We start from the raw sequence: 14,800 nt of genomic DNA, 5'->3' as shown, positions 1-14,800 counted from the left end.
TCCAGACAATGAATTGGAGTATCTTTCCATTGTATCTTATATCAGAGCCCTAAGTGAATAGAAATGAATCTCATCATTACTCCATTATATGGGTAGAACATAATGATCAATGGAAGAGATTTATTCAGGCCAGTTATTAAAACAAAAAAGTCCTTGGTACATATAAAATACAGCTGACTCCATATTTTGATTTATGAAAAATAAATTTATTACATAACACCTTGTTTTTAACAATGTTCAATTATTTTTTTATTCAGAATACTTGTGTCATTCATGTAAAATAGTTTGATACAGTACATTGTATGTTATAGGTTTTTTTTTTCCTCAAAAATTCTAAGGCTCTCCTATTCCTCCTCCTTTGCTGAAGTAAGGGCATCCTAAACAACGTGCGAACAAGTTTTTAAAAAGAAAATTAACTGAACAAAATTTTAATAGCACTACACCAACCAGCTTTAAAATCAGGACAAAGTATCTGAACTGGATGCCGCACCTTTTTGAAGGAAGTCACCATTCATGCTTTTCTCATTTTAAAGCATGCTCACAAATCAGCAACACCAACAGGAAAAAATAAAACACTGTCTATGACAATCATTTTAGTTTGTTTGCTGAACCAAACAGGTTTATATCAATGACAACATTTTTAATTACTATCAAATAGCAGCTTTAATACCAGTCAAGTCATAGATTGAAAATATAAAACAAACTTAAAAGTTGGAAATTAATCTTTGGGAGTTTTGAAACCTTTCTGGAAAACCTATGTGGCTTTTTGTACTTAAAAACAAAAAATCCAAGCAAAATTCTTGTCAATAAACACTGATTAAAAGTAGAAAATGAATCAACCCATTGATAAGACACTAAAAAGAAAGGTGTACCAAAATAATCTCATTTTGAGTCTTCGTTATTTTGTTGAGTTAACATAAACTGTATGTTTCAAGTACCAGTTAAACTTTGTGTCTGTGTATTATTGGTCAGATAATGTTGTTACACTGAAAGAAGTCACCACATACAACAACAAATGCTTGCCCCTAGCACATTTCACAGCTTCAACTGCTACAGACTGTCACTGAAAAAATGCATTGGTCAGTCTGAACCATGTCAAGTAAACTATGGAAGTAGCAAATCCACAACACAAACTGTGCTAGCACTTTCTTTTCAAGTCTAACTCCAAAATAGGTACAACTTGGAAGCCACTATCCCAATCTGTGAAAAGTGGTGGAACTTGGCTACTGGACATTTTGAAGATGTGGTTGTACAGTACATTCTCATGGCCCATACCAGGTTCCCTCGGAGAGCTGCACAGTCAGCCCTGCAGCATTAGCAACAGTGCATTGACAAGGTTCTGAGGCAGCTCAGTACCGATGTGTCTGATGTGAGTACTGTGGAGGCTGCTGGGAGGTAGCTGAGTATCCCATGCTGCTCTGGGGCTGTGATGTGCTTGGTCCAGGGTTAGGATAGGCAGCATGTGGATTGGAACGCTGGAAAAGAGATGAGGGCAAAATGTGACTCAGATACTTCAAGGAGTAGCCTGGTCCCAAGACACCCATGCTGAATGGGGTAGGACTTTCCTATTTCAAGGAAGTAAGATTTAAAAGTCTGTACTAGATACTGCCTTTAGAATTAAAATGACAAGACAAACAAAACCCAAACCTTTTTTTTTGGTCGGGGAGGGGGGGTCCAGTCTTGGGGCCTGAACTCTGGGCCTGGGCGCTGTCCCTCAGCTCTTCAGCTCAAGGCTAGCACTCTACCACTTGAGCCACTTCCAGCTTTTTTTTTGTTTGTTTATGTGGTGCTGAAGAATCGAACCCAGGGCCTCATGCATGCAAGGCAAGCGCTGTACCACTGAGCCACTTTCCCAGCCCAAACCCAAATCTTTTAACAACAGCTTTTCTTTAGGGAGTCAGAAGTACCACATTCTCAAGTAAATCAAGATAAAACTTTGAGTTCTGTCTCCTACAAAAAGTATTTCATTAAAAAGCTAAGGTATTATTACTGTGCTATACAAATAATTTTATTCTACTGCAATAGTCCCCCTTTTAAGCCTACTTATTAAATAATTTGAGATGCTTATACAATGTATTTATTAGGAAATTTAATTTACAGGCTCATTTATTTAATAGACCCTCACCAGAACTCATATATGAATAAAGAATGAAAATGAACTTGACACAAGAAAAGTTACCAGAGCATCAATTTCTTTCTTTTTCGTTAGTGTGCATGTATGTAGGTGCGTCAGTCCTAGGGCTTGAACTCAGGGCCTGGTTGTTATCCTTGAGCTGTTTGTAATTGTTGTTCAAGGCTAGTTTTATTTTGTTTTGTTTTGTTGCTCAAGGCTAGCACTCTTTCCGCTTGGGCCACAGACCCACTTCCAGCTTTTTAGTGGTTAACTGGAGATAAGATTTCATGGACTTTCTTGCCCAGACTATCTTCAAACTGTCATCCTCAGATCAGTTCCCTGAATAGTTAAAATTACAGGTGTGAGCCATTGGCCCCTGGGTTCAATTTCTTTTATACTAAAATATTTATAGGAACTGAAGGTAAGACTCAAGTGGTAGTACTCTGGTCTTGAGTAAAAAAAAAAAAAAAAAAGCCAAGCAAAAGTCAAGGCCCAGAATTTAAGTCTCAGTACTAGCACACACATACACACAAAATTAATGCCCTTTAAACTACTGATTCTTATTTTCTTCTTCAATGTTACATAGAAAAGGAAAAATATCACTACTGAAAAGTGAGATGAGTGGTATTTTCAATTCTAAATCAGGCAAGAGGGAAACAGTGAAATGGAGTGTTCTAATTTTGAAATTATGTCTTTTTTTTTGCTCCTCAAGGTCTATTAATACCAAAACAAATACTCTAACAAATTAATCACAATTTACTGCTTCTCTTTTGATGCAAATTCATTTAGTCATATAATTTTACAAGACTTTCTAAAATCACTTTTAGGAAGAGCAGACTTGTTAAGAGTAAAAAATCACTACTCTAAATCAACAGCAGCAATAACACCTACAAAGTAGCACCATTTTCTAGCTCACAGAAGCATACAGGGTTGTGTTTAGTCTGAGTACACCCTTCAGCTAAGAAGGAAGGTTATCTCCTTCTGAACGAATGGGGAAAAGATGCTGGAATGTCCCTTAAAGATGTCTATTCCCAAGTGCTTTTTGTTTACATAATAATAAAGAGCCACAACTCAAACACACAAGGATGTCCATGTTTCAGAGGATGGATCTTTCTTTTAGCCACAGATAATAAACCTAACCAGTTGGTTTCATAAAACCTATGCCTTTTTTTGTAGGTAAGTAATCCCTAATTGGTCACATTTTCAGTATCCTTTTTACAGTGAAACAGTTTAATTGAGAAATGTAAGAATGAGCAGAAGAGAAAGGGAAATAGTATCCAATTTTCCAAATAAGTCTTTCCACAAAAAACCTGAAAATGTCACTCGACAGGATCCATACACAATCCTAGAAGCAGCCTCTGTGATCAGATCTAAGCCTGAGTCCAATTTACCACTATATTTCATCAGTGATCTTGAAAAAGTTATTAAACTCTGTAAGCCTCAATTTCATGAAATGTCAATAATATACAACCTCTCATGACTTATGTTGATCAAAGGAAGCCATGTACATTTCATCCTTAGAATAACAAACCAACAGTTGTTACAGTATCACCAGCACCACTAGCACTTAGATATTTACAGTATACTATGAATACTACTAAGAATTTTAATGATGATAACAGTAATAAAAAAAACATTGCTATCATCTGTTAAGGGTTATGTCAGGCTAGCCATTATACTCAAGCATTCATCATTCCATTTAATCCTTACTCCAACTTCCCCTACTCTATAATGAGGACACAGGATCATTTACTATAGAAGAGTAAGTGGCAAAACTGGGATGTGAAAGCCTATGTTCTTAATCACTATGGCACTGTTTTGAAATAACCTACTACTGTAATCCTCTAGTATAAGCTAAGTGCTTAGCCATCTCAGGTCTAGGCTGATAGAAACTTAGGTTTTACTAGTCTCATTTTATAGATGAAAAGAAATTAAATGTCAGGAGATGTTCTTTTACTTATTACAAATCACAGATTAAATAAATGGCATAAATTCTGATTCTGTTTTGGTTCAAAGTCTTGACCCCTTCCTACTATTAAACTGCAAGAGCTCTTCAATGTCAGTAACATTCCCTGTATTTTCCCAAGTTCACTGAGGTCAGTGTTTCTCAATTACATCTCATTTCCCAATGTCATAAGCCCTTCTGCAAACACCAACATGGCAAGTCAATTCAAAACAAACTTGAAATACCTGATAGTCTGAGGTCATGATTAGTCCACCTGAGGTAGTGGTAGGAGGAACAACTCTCACTTTTTTCAATGGGGGTCCCTGTGTGTGGCTGCTGTCTTGGTTCCCTGGGTGGCCCGTTCCATTAGTGTGGTTATTGCCCTGCTGCTGCTGCTGGTTCTTCTCAATTGGTTAAAGAGAAAAACAAAGTTCAACTCAGAAGCAGAACAAAACGCAACCACAGCAAAAAACGTCATTTGGGCTGTCAAGAACAAGACACTGCCAATTGTACTTTAATACTTACTTTGTCTCCTTTGTCATCTGGTTCTTCCTCTGTTAAAAATTCTCTTTTTGGGTAAGGGATTTGACAACCGGCAAAAACACTGACCACAAGAAAAAAAGAAAAATAATTTCTGGAATATTAATTGATACTTCGATTACTTAGGTAGCATTCATTTAAAATATGGAGACTCAGTCTCCATATAAGCAATATGAGCACTTAAACGTAAGTGTGAAACAATCATCCTTTTTAAGCAGTGACACTAATAACAGACCACTTGAAGGCTTTATTTTGTAGGAAGATAATCAATATTCATTTACTATGAGTCAAAACTTTTCTTTTATCTTAGCATTGTGCTCTTTTATTACAACCAAAATGCAGAGTCCAAGTGAAATGTATATCACTACTTAAGGACAATTTTTGTTTTAGCTTCAGTTTTACATTTAAAACAAAAGCGAGTAAAGGAAACACATTTATTTGGGAATGGCATTTTAGAATATACAACTGTAACTGCAGACAGCAAGCAATCTTAGTGATTCTGAAGGAGCTATAACATTCATAATCAACCTGGCACTGCCTAACTAAATTACTGATGAAATGAACGCAATCAACATTTCACAAAGCACGAGATGAACAAAAATGCCTCCTAACTGTAAAGTCCCTAAGTGACACTTCAATCAGGGGCCTCAATTTTTCTTGTCATAAAAAAATCTCTGGGTTACCATGTAAGAATAACAATAACTTAAGAGTGACAACTAAGAAAAGGACATTCCAAAATGCATCATGCTGGCGTATTAAACTGATCACTTACTCTGATGTAGGAAGTGGGTCTTCTAAGAAGTAGGGATCCTGCATAGCCTGTTCTGAGGTAATTCGCTTTATTGGGTCCATAGTAAGCAATTTCTGAAGCTGAAACCATAAATCAGCAGTAATTTACATCATATTAATTCCAGTATTATATCACTTGATTCTCATACAAATATTAACTATACTTACATTTTGACTTTAAATTATCTTTCTCCCTTAATAATTTAAATTGCTTTACCCAATTTAAAACAAGACTAAATTTCTTAGTTTTTAATTATTTTTCTGAGAAAAAAAGCTTGTAAACAGATGATACACTAGCCACACACAGCTATATAAATTTAGATCCAAATTAAGTAAAACTGAGTTAAATCTGTGGCTATTATACTGGACAGAAAATACTAGTTTAAATAATATGCAGTCCATCACTTAAGTGTTTTTAACTTACTACTGCATAACTAGATTAAATACAGACTATCACACTAACTTGGAAATTCTGTATTTTTAGTTGAAACAGCAACTAGTAGATGGCACTAAAATGCTTGATTCTAATGTTATGTAGGCTGTGTTGTCTTGGTTTATATCCTTTGATCTAATGCAGTGTTTTCAGACTTCAGTGTACAGCAAAATCACCTTGTTCGAAAATCAGACTTGCTTGAACATCTAAGCCTGATCCCAGAGCTTGTGACAGACAGTTCTAGTTAGGTGCCCATGAACCTGCACTGGCAGCAAGTTCTGAGGTGATACCTGTGCTGTTGAACCATACATTATTTAAAAACCAATGAACTAAAGACACATTGAGACTTAATGGGACATGACACATTGTAGAGAATAAAGAGACAAAATGTTTTAAAATACAGATAAAATGGTGAGACTAACATTTCATTTTAGTGATCCAATATTTCAGTAGGGACATAATTTTATTTTTAGAGTTGAGAGTAAAAGCTTCGATTTTCTGCTTTAAATGCTCAACAGTTTTAATGGCATTAAAATAAAGAGCTTTTAGGACTACATGAGGTCATCAACGATTAAGACAGGTCACCCCAGTAAAAGTAAGTAGGTCTGGCTCAATGGCAGAGTGACTGTCTACATGCATATGGCCCTGAGTGTACAAAAACAAAACAAAATAGAAACAAAACAACCAAAGAAAAGTGAAGTAAAACCACACTAAAACAAACATGTAAGCTGCAAGGAATGCATATCTCTCTTGAAGCTCATAGATAACGGCAACAAGAGCTATCTCAGATTATTAGTGGCAAAGAATTAGTAGACATATAAGTAGTCACCCTTAAATCATTACTTTTAGTCAATATTTTGAGAATAAATCTTTTAAGATTTAATTTAACCGTCCAATTTGGGTTCTGTTATAAATACTGTTATAAGTTACCTTGGGTGGTAACATGACAGATTAAACATTGCTTTTTAAACTGCTGACCAATTAGTAAATATGTAATATTAAGAGAGAAGAAGCAAAAGCAATAGAGAAAAAAAGAAAAAGAATAATGTTTGTCAAATGATTTGGTCACTATAAATGAAAGTTTAATCCTTCTAAAGTCAAAGAGTAACTGAAAATAAGGATTAAACGAATTTTAACTGAAACAAACATAATTTGCTTCCCCAAACCCATTTTTCTATCATAAATCCTTTTCTTTCATTGGTTTTAGGGCTTGAACTCTGAGGCCTGGGCTCTTCAGCTCAAGGCGAGCGCTTGAGCCACAGTGCCTCTTCTGGTTTTTTAGTGGTTTACTGGAGATAAGAATTTCACAGACTTTCCTGTCTGGGCTGGCTTTGAACCATGATCCCCAGATTTCAGCCTCCTGAGTAGCTAGCTAGGACTACAGGCATGAGCCACTGGCACCCAGCATAAATATTTTTAAACATAAAACTACAAAACATTTTAAATAGGAATCTTAAACAAATTGAGTAAATCTCATCATGACCTTATTATTTTTATTACTGCATCGATTCCTTTAGATTCAAATGACCTAGATTCTACGTTATTTCTCCATTACATGTTGATAAATATTCTGTCACAGTCTTCCAGAAAAAGGAAATAATGTGTACTGTCACTAAAGGATTTCTATTCAAGTTTATAGTGGTATCTTGGGAGTTAAAAACTTCTTTCATAAGCAATGGCATAGTGGTAGTGTATGTCTCGTATGCATGAAGCCCTGGATTTGCTTCCTCAGTACCACATAAACGGAAAAGGCGGGAGTGGCTTCATGGCTCAAGTGGTAGAGTGCTGGCCTCAAGCAAAAAGAAGCTCAGGGATAGTGCCCAGGCCCTGTGTTCAAGTCCCAGGACTGGCACAAAAAAATAAATTAAATAAAGAATCCTTTAAGAATTGAAACATAGGGCTTAGGATGTGGTGTAGTGATGGTTATGCTTGTTTCTGATTTGTGGGATTGTTTTCTGAATATTTTGAATTTTTAAAATGACTAATGAAAAACCAATGAATGTTGACACATTTGTTACAATTAGTACATTTAACAAATAACTGAACAGGGGGGCTGGCAAGGTAGCTCAGTGGTAGAACGCTTGCCTTCCATGCATGAGGCCCTGGGTTCGATTCCTCAGCACCACATAAGCAAAAAGAAAAAAGCCGGAAGTGGTGCTGTGGCTCAAGTGGTAGAGCGCTAGCCTTGAGCTGAAGAGCTGAGGGACAGTGCCCAGGCCCAGAGTTCAGGCCCCATGACTGGACCCCAAAAAAACAATCAAACAAACAAAAACAAATAACTGAACAGTCTACTGAGCTATGATGTAAGTTTGAGAAAACACATACTTTGATGCCTTTATTAGTATGCATCAAGATCTCTGCATCATTACTCTGCCAAAATAAATAAATAAATAAAGTACTCTGCCAATGCTAAGTAATTATACTGACCAATAAAGCCTTAAACTTGTGGATTAGGGGAAATCCAATTTTTTTAATACCATTATCTAATGCTTACCAAGTGGAATGCTTTACTATCTGGTTTAACTTTATGTTTTTCCATATACTTGATAAGGCTGCAGTTGGTATACCTGAAAGAGAAATACTATGAAATATCTAAATATCTATATTAGATTTGGCTTAATGTGTTCCCCCAAAATAACTGGTAACACATACACACACACACACACACACTGCATCAGCATAGAGTAGAATTAACTCAGTTTTATATTTCAATATCCACATTAGTTACTTTTGAATAGACATCAATGATTACATGTAAAACAATTTCATGAATAACCCCCTTTTAATTCTCTACATGAATTATATTTTAGCAATTAAATCCTATCTAGTCAAAAGTTTAACTTAGCCTTACTCAGTGAACTTGAAACATATCTGTGATAGGTCAAACTGGACTCTCCTAACTCTAGCCTTACATTGTCAGTAAGTGAAATATTTCTTCTCTTATTAAAATTTGCTTAAATTATTATATGACCTAGGTGGGTAGTCAAGTGTCTATTAGCAAAGTACGTTTAGTTTATTTCTTCACCTGGTATTTTTCATCATTGTCTAGCTTCAGAAATGAATAAATATGGAAAGAACTGATTTTTTTTCTTATTCAAATCAGCTACTAGAATTAGTTACCTTCTCTACATCATCAATTAAGCAGCTTAAGAAATGACTGTCATCATGGAAACTATCTGAGTTGTAAGTAAAATTACTTATCAGAGTAATCTTATGTTGAGTACTCTATTATGTAGAAGATTCAATTCTATACTAAGTATTCTGGAAAACTTAAAATCAACAAAGGTCCATTTTCTTTCCAACTTACGTATTTCTTCTGAAATCTTTCATTAATGTTGAATGTTCAGGCATCTTTTTTATATCTTCCCAATCTTTATCTGTGAAATACATGGATAAATTTTTATGTTGCCTAAGTTCCTATTCTCAAGAATTTTTAACAAAGATTACTACATTAATTTCATTACTTTTATCTATTAATGAAAGCCCAAATTTCAAATAAATGCTCATCTACAGCTTAAGAACAGTAAATACAATTATCACTTTATATTCCTATTTAATTTTAAACTGCTTACTTTTTTGTTTTACTATAAGCTGCCTCAATTTTATCACTGAAAGGAAATAAATCATAAATATTCTGATGATTAAACATTCCTAATTCTACTAATAAAACTACCTGTTTTCCCTTTTCCAGCAGATTTCTTGGCTAAGTCAGCAACCAGTATCTTCAGTAAGAAATGGAAAGTCTTTCCTCTTAGTGGCTTTAAGATACTTCTTTATAAGATAGCCTTCCTTTCACCTGCATATTTCTTTACACTAACAATCAAGAAGCAGTAATGACTGCAGTAGAACAGGGTGAAATGAAATACACTAATAACAACAGTTTTAGTCAGTTTTGCTGGCATTAGACTTTATCCAACAATACATGTTAGCTAACTCATCTTCTCCATCATCACTGTCAGTGGGCTGTTAGCAAGAATCTACTAGGTGCATGGCCTTGAACTAGCAGCTTAATATCACCTTTGGCTTTTCAATGACCTTAGAAGTTTGCCTGACTGTGAACTTACTACTAGTAAAAACATTTTCTAAAAGTCCTCCACATATATCACATAGTATAGACTATAAACTTAGGCTCCCAACTAGAATTTTTTCTTCAAGTATCTTTTTTGCTTTGATTTATCTACTTTGCCAATTTCCCAAGGTAGAAATTGTAAAGTAATCTGTTAGTCTTCCCTCAATTACACACATAAAAATTATGTATTTGTTCTGTAGTCTCCATCATAATAGTACTTTATGGCTGCAGTACTAATTCAGTGAGCAGCTGTTTTTCCGGCTTCATTTGGCTCTCTTTAATTGATTTTCACATACACAGTGTCATACTAATTTTTCTAAAACAGAACATAAATCATAAATCATTTCTCAAGAATTTATTGTAGCTTCACATTCTGGTGTTTGCTTTTCAGTGTATTTTAAGCTCAGCTTACCCAAACTGTTCAACCCTCATTAAGAATCATTCCTGATAGGAGCCCTCATCACTCCCATGTCACTTTCTCTGTGGAACTCAGAAATAGTAGACAAATTCAGAAGCAGGGGGGAAAGGGTATTCCTCTACTTGCTCAAATAACACATATTTTTCAAGTTCTACTTATACAGGGCAATGTAAACTCTTAAGTGGGCAAGAATCACGCCTATGTTATATCAATATATTTTACTCAAGACAATGTCTGGTGCATGGTAAGTTTCATTAACATAAATAAAATTCTCAATACAACAAAGTGGTTTTCCCCAAACTATTAACCAACTTTGGAGAAAGGTTGATGTCTGGGTATTTATTTTTATTTTATTTACTGATAATTAGTGTTCAAAGAGGGTAACATGGAATTAAAACTCCAAGATATGACAGGAGCTGGTGGCGCTCATGCCTGTAATCCTAGCTACTCAGGAGGCTGAGATCTGAGGATTGCCATTCAAAGCCAGCTTGAGCAGGAAAGTCCATGAGACTCTTATCTCGATTTAAAAACTACTTAAAAATGTTGGAAGTGGAGCTGTAAATCAAGTGGTAGAGTGCTTGAGCTTAAAAGATCAGGGACAGCACCCAGGCATGGAGCTCAAGCCCCAGGACTGGCAAAAACAAAAAACAAAAAAACCCCACAAAAACAAGAAAATAAAACAAAACTCAGATATTTTATATTAGTCCTGAGTCACAGTGGCTGAGAAATATTCCTAATAAGAAATAATTTCTATTGACTAGTTGGAATTATTATTTTCACTATTTTGAAGCTCTGGGCAGTTTTCAGTGATTGAGGAACTACCATTCTGAAGTAATAACTAGGGTTAGGACATGGTTGGAGGGATGTAATGGCAAATATTCCGTTTTAACACAGCAAGCTAACTCCTCACTGAGTACTGTGACTTTCACTCATACTCTGCTTGTTTTACCTAAACACTTCAAAGAATGTTCTGCTTGACAAAGGTTAGAGAGTAGAAGTGCTATTATTCAATATAATGAGATTCTGTACAGTGCTTCACATAGACAATGTTCAAAAATTGTATTCAAATGCCAAATAATGGCAGAATGAAATGTGCTGACAGAAAAAAATTTTATTACTGATTTTATAGTTTATACTATCAAGTGAAAGTTATCTTTTTTAAGTATAGTTATTGTAAATATTTTACTTCAAATATCAAACAAGAAAACAACAAAAAAAAATCAAACCAAATGAAACAAAAGAACACTTCTTAAGTTCAGGAAACCAATAAATATTTTCATGCTAATATGTGAATCCTATAAATTTTGCTATGTTTACAAATCTTTGATAAATACAAGTCATAAAAACCACGAATTGAGTAAAAGTAGCTTTCATTGGCCAAAAAGATACACCTTTCCAATGAAAATATCTAAATTCAAACAACAGTGATTTAAAAACAAAAACAAAACATAATGTGTACCTGCAGGAAATCCCATTACATTGAATATTCTGTCCAGCTGGTCATGGTGATAAGGATTACTAGTTTTGATGTCCTCTTGTCGACAGTGAAATATTGGTTCTGACGTTAGTAGTTCTGCAAATATACACCCTATAGCCCAAATATCTTTAAAAGAAAAAGAAAAAAAAAAAAAGGAAAGAAAAGAAAAAAAGGAAAAAAGAAAAAAGAAAGGAGGAAAATAAAGTGGTTCTTTCCAAAAGAAAATGCATTTTTATTTTGATGGGGAATGTTTTTTTCTTTCTTTTCTTCCCTAATAAGTCATATTAATTCCTAAGCAAGTATAATCACTAGTAGCATGGAACATTGTTATTTAATATATACTCCTATCTACTCATCCAAGTTTTTCATTCCTCTCCTATCTCATTTCTACCCATTGGTTTATTCTAAAACTGATCAAATTCATTAGCTGGACTGCCTCAAACATTATTTAACCTATGGATATACATTAAGACTGTACATGGAGCTTAGGAACCACAAATAAATAAAACTAAATAAAAAAATAAACAGAAAACCCAAACAACATCTGAAATTGGGCACCTGCCAGAAACAACCAGCACAATTCTTACTGCAAAACAGTTTTCTTTACCTTGTATATTTACTTGCTAATTTGTAAAATCTTGCAATTATCCTTTCATGTTGGTATTAAATAGCAAGGAGCTAACTCCAACAAGAAAGACAATGCTTGACCTGAAGCAGTATTTCTACTTTAACAGTTTTTTTTTTCCAAAGTGTTTTCTTATAGCTATAGCAGTACCTGCTTTTGCAACTTTAAAGTACTTAATAATTAGAATGAGAAAGTAAAACATTACCTTTTAAAAATAGTATGAAGGCTTACAATAGGCGGTATATTTCTCTGTCTACAATAACTTAAATTTCCTTTATTCACAAGAAACAGGTTTACTTTTATCTGTATCGAATTTGTACTAAAAATTAACTATTAATCTATACATCAATTGAGAACTTAACACCAAAAGCATTTCAACTTCTACTCTTAACAAATCTACCAATGGGTATCACTTCCCGGGAACCACACTCATTATAATATGCACACAGCAGACACTCAATAAGCAATTTCTTACTAATCTAAATAATACCTATGATAAACATACAAAAACAATGCAAACTTTTAAATGACTATATTAAAATATATTATTCAGTTATATTAGTAACTGTCATTTAAGTAAGAAGTGAGAAAAATGTTATTTTTAAATGAAAATTCCTGAAGTCCACAACTAGAATATATATATTTCATTTAATGCAAAATTTTATGTACTTTGAGTAACAAGTTAAGCATATATTTACATATAAAGTTAACACTCCAACTATAAGAAAAGGATTTTTAAATTAGATCACTTTTTCACAGAGAACCAATATCCAACATGAAAAAAAGCCTAATCAAGAAATGAAAAGGATAAATTATTTTTTATTGTTCTTTTTCCTTATCTACCTAATTTAACTCTGATCCTTGGCAATCTTAATTAATGGCCAGACAGGTGAGCCGAGCAGTATTTTAATAACATATGATAACTTGTTTTATATGTTTACAACTACTTATAGCACACCCAAGGCAGACAATTCATCTGGCTGATTGAGAAGAATTCCAAAGAAGAGAATGTACTGTGCAAACAAAATTGAAGGGAAGTGGTTTAGTTATCATTAAAGCTATACTGCTTTTAAAATAAACTCAGTTAAGTAGGAAAAATTAGTTTATTGAATCTTGCTCAAAGCCTCCCGATAACCTCTTTTTTACATCTTTTATTAGGTCTTACCTTTATAAAGTTACCACTCTTCTCGTTTCAAATTTTGGATCCATATATAAATAATGAATTTTATTAGCTGATCAAGCTGGTAAGTCCCTAGTTCTTTATAAGTACTCTCTCCTTCTTACCTTACCTATATTTTTCAGATTGTGTAAAATTCATGGAAAAGTCTTATCTACCTGTCTAACTCCTAAGAAACTAAACAATTATACACAAATTGGCAAGAAGAAAATCTGTTAAACTATTTTAATAAGTATGTATTCTAATTGCAAGTTTTTATCTTGATAAGAGGAAGCTAATTCTCATTTTTACTATTTTACAGTGTAGTTTTATTTAGCAGAAAGTCACATATTCAGCAAACATTTCAGGATGGACCTAAGCTTAAAATTCCACTTTAGGAGAACTTGAGACTACTTTGGGGATAATTCCAGACTGACTACATAGTTCCTTCACACTTCTCAAAGTCAATTAAACAAAAGCAAAGGGCTAAGTACTCAAAACAGAATTAAAGTTTGAGTATGGGATTATGTTATACTGACTATTGTTTCCTTTCTGGTTTAATGATTCAGCTTTTACAGCTGAATACATGGCCACAGCAATATAACCTGCAGTAGAGGGTAAAAACAACTTCAACTCATGAATCCAGACTGCCTTTTCTCTTTATTAAACTACCAAATTTCAGTAACAGATTTAACCTTTGTTAATAATGTTATTGAAAGTAATGCTTAAATGCATTTAACCAATTATACGCACGTTTAACTATAAAAGTTCTTCTATTAGCTGCTCACACTAAAGTTATCAGAGAAGCTAAAATGCTAGAAAAATCTTAGCATGAAGCTTTAATAATAATGTGGGGAATTTGCTAAATGCTTTATTAAACAAACCTTCAGGTTACCTAAGTAGGTAATGGGAGGAGATGGCTTGTTTGGCAGATACTGGAGTTAAGGAAGAAGTTTCATTTTATACTATTCTTATTTTTAAAACTTATATTAAAATGGTATGTTTGTGAATTCTCTTAGAAGTGTTCCCCAAAAGTGATCTTGGCCAAATAGGTGTACATAGTCAGCAGGGGTGGGTAGGGTGAGAATAGGACTCATCATTGGTTAAGAAATAGCAATGATCTTAGCTTTAATTTTTTTTGTAACCAAGTCAGTTTACTTTGCAAATTTCCTCATGCAGAAAGCAGATGTTTCTATCTAAAACCATAGATATCTAGGTTAAAGGAGATCTAAGTA

General features: G+C 34.0%; 1 protein-coding gene across 4 annotated transcripts in view; it reads right to left on the bottom strand.

Annotated features, from left to right (window-relative positions):
• Nucleotides 1-184: 184 nt before the first annotated feature.
• The window catches only part of Cdk8 (cyclin dependent kinase 8), a 113,715-nt gene continuing 99,099 nt past the window's right edge, over nucleotides 185-14,800 (bottom strand). For 2 of the 4 annotated variants that reach the window (XM_042685448.1, XM_042685451.1), the window contains 7 exons: nucleotides 11,767-11,910; nucleotides 9,128-9,197; nucleotides 8,315-8,387; nucleotides 5,371-5,468; nucleotides 4,584-4,662; nucleotides 4,304-4,462; nucleotides 185-1,475 (listed from right to left, as the gene is read on the bottom strand). In XM_042685448.1, the coding sequence (XP_042541382.1) occupies nucleotides 1,350-1,475; nucleotides 4,304-4,462; nucleotides 4,584-4,662; nucleotides 5,371-5,468; nucleotides 8,315-8,387; nucleotides 9,128-9,197; nucleotides 11,767-11,910 (749 nt within the window). In that variant the 3' untranslated portion in view covers nucleotides 185-1,349. The remainder of the gene's footprint in view (nucleotides 1,476-4,303; nucleotides 4,463-4,583; nucleotides 4,663-5,370; nucleotides 5,469-8,314; nucleotides 8,388-9,127; nucleotides 9,198-11,766; nucleotides 11,911-14,800) is intronic. The other 2 variants (XM_042685449.1, XM_042685450.1) reach the window with 2 other exon arrangements.

Source organism: Dipodomys spectabilis, unplaced genomic scaffold, assembly GCF_019054845.1.
Source record: "Dipodomys spectabilis isolate Male_0828 unplaced genomic scaffold, ASM1905484v1 ptg000095l, whole genome shotgun sequence".
NCBI classification, from domain to species: domain Eukaryota; kingdom Metazoa; phylum Chordata; class Mammalia; order Rodentia; family Heteromyidae; genus Dipodomys; species Dipodomys spectabilis.
The sequence above is the reverse complement of the archived record's forward strand: the minus strand, read 5'-3'. Positions and strand labels throughout refer to the sequence as shown.